At 40.9% G+C, this 2,329-nt stretch overlaps 1 protein-coding gene across 1 annotated transcript in view; it reads left to right on the top strand.

Annotated features, from left to right (window-relative positions):
* LEPR (leptin receptor) overlaps positions 1–2,329 on the top strand; it is a 28,340-nt gene that overhangs the window by 12,590 nt on the left and 13,421 nt on the right. The window contains 2 exon segments of the mRNA XM_057385949.1: positions 583–781; positions 831–846. Coding sequence (XP_057241932.1) covers positions 583–781; positions 831–846 — 215 coding nt within the window.

A 2,329-nucleotide genomic window follows, 5' to 3' on the forward strand; every position in this document is an offset into this window, starting at 1 on the left:
GGCTCGGTTCTGCCGGATCCGGGCTCGGCTCTGCTGGATCCAGGCTCGGCTCTGCCGGATCCAGGCTCGGCTCTGCTGGATCCCAGCCTGTCTCTCTGCTTCCCCCTGCATTTTCCAGCTGCTGAGAGCCTTATCTCCTGCAGACTCTCATAAACAAACTCCCGTTTTTCTCCTTTCATGAAATCCTRGACTCTGTGAAGTCCAAAGCTGTTTTCTTTCAGCGTTCGATGTGTTCTATAACGTGTCTGTGTTTAATATTTATAAGTTTTCGTATAAATAAGGTTCTTTTCTGTTCTCTACCATGCAACTGGCTCTGGAATAACAAGCAGCTGTTAATTATGAATCCATAATGAAACAACTTGTTTTCCACAGAGTTATGCAATTTGTACCACTCTCAAATTGATGGTAAATTTAAAGAAGAAAGCCTTTTTTACCCCGCTTGCTACCTGAAAACTTAGAAAATCCTTGTGCAGAATATGAGAACATYATCTCATTTCTCTTAGGGAGCAAATTGATTCACTCAGCTCTCCCAAAAACTGAGCTCAAAGAGAAGGCATGAAAGAGAATYCTGACTCTATGCTGTTTATTTTGCCTCTCTGTGTCTCTTTCTCTGTTCCAATAATGGATTTTGATAATCCAACAGATGCTTCAAGTTGCTCTGGAAACCTCCGTGGACATAGACAATGCCCTGCTTGACTCTTCCTCCTCAGCCCGGGTGAGGTGCAGGAATCTCCACGGTCCAGGCTTCTGGAGTGACTGGAGCACACCCTACAATCTCACTGTGGGAGGTAGGACACCTGCAGCCTCTTGGGATAAAGCTGATTTCTCAGTTTGACAATGGACAACGTGAGCTGGGATAAAAAAAAATCCTGCAGGAACTTCTCCCCTTCTGCTCCTCCCGAGGCTCAGCTCTTTCCCTGTGCAAGGCTGGCATAGGAATTGTGGAGAACAAACCTCATCCCTCACCCAGCACCTGCTCAGACCCAGAAAAGCTCTTCTCCTCAGAGCTTTCCCATTTCCATTTGCAGTTGGCAGTGCTGAACCTCTCCTCAATTTGAGATTTCCCTCATAAAGCTTTCTCTCGCTTCTGGTTTCTGCTTTGTAGCTGAACTGAAGGCCCAAAGCAAAATAAAATGTACTTTTTATATAGCCYAGCTTGGTTTGTAATGCTAAACCCTGAGTAAAAACTGACTCTCTGAGTTTTTTGTTGTATTTTTCCATGCTCTGCTTGGAATTAACTGGGAATATTTTGGTCTGTGGTGTCATAGGAATTCTCTGATCCATCCCATGTTAATCTTAATGCTTTTCCTGGGCCTTCACATGGGCACCTGCACCAAAAAAAGAACTAAACTTTGGRAAAAGAGCTTTTTTCCTAATAAAATCTTCAACAACAAATCCTAAATCTACTTTACTGCCTGAGAAAGGGGAATTTGGGGGGAAATCCTACAAATCTGCCTGGTTCCTCGGTATGGGATGCAAAGCTGACCTTTAAAGGATTTTCATGCTGGTTTTGGGGTGTTCTTTGCAAACAGCTCCATTCCAGCTACACCTYGAGCATTCCCTGAATCCCTGAGTGATGGGGGCTGAACTCACTCATCTCTAAATCCTTGGAAAAGTCAGTGATTTTAAGCCTSGATTGCACCACTGCTCCAACCTGGCATTAATTGCAGTGTAAAACCAGGTTTTGAGACTTTAATTTCCTGCTGACTTCAAGAGGAGCAGGAGGAGCAGCAGCTCCTGGAAAGATTGATGAATTCTGTGATGTTCCCCTTGTGCTGTGTGCTTGCACTGCACCCTCCAGTGATTTTCTGCTCATTTCATTCCTGTTTGCCCAGGGATATTAAAGATTGTTTGAATCAGAGCTGAGAAACTTCAGGTGTGGAGGGACACAGTCCAAGGCTCATTTCTGCTCTTGTTCACAGTGATTAAAATTAGGAAAGTTAGAAATCCAACTGGATTATTATTATTATTATTATTATTATTATTATTATTATTATTATTATTATTATTATTATTACTATTATTATTATATCTATTAAATAAATACTTTTATGGTTTTTTGGTTCTGTTTCTAATATCAATTGATTTCCCCCTTTTTTCCTTTTGTATAGCCTGAGGATATTAAAGATTATTTTAATTAGAATTTAGAAACTTCAGGTATGGAGGGAGACAATCCAAGGCTCATTTCTGCTCTTGTTCATAGTGATTAAAAGGTAAAAAAGTTACAAATCCAACTGGATAATGATGATAATAATAATTATATTTTTCTATTGACAAATGCTTTTCTGTTTTCTTGGTTCAGTTTCAAATTTCAATGGATTTTTTCCCC

The sequence above is a fragment of the Malurus melanocephalus genome, unplaced genomic scaffold (genome assembly GCF_030028575.1).
Source record: "Malurus melanocephalus ecotype Western Australia unplaced genomic scaffold, MMel_1.1 scaffold_891, whole genome shotgun sequence".
Taxonomy (NCBI): domain Eukaryota; kingdom Metazoa; phylum Chordata; class Aves; order Passeriformes; family Maluridae; genus Malurus; species Malurus melanocephalus.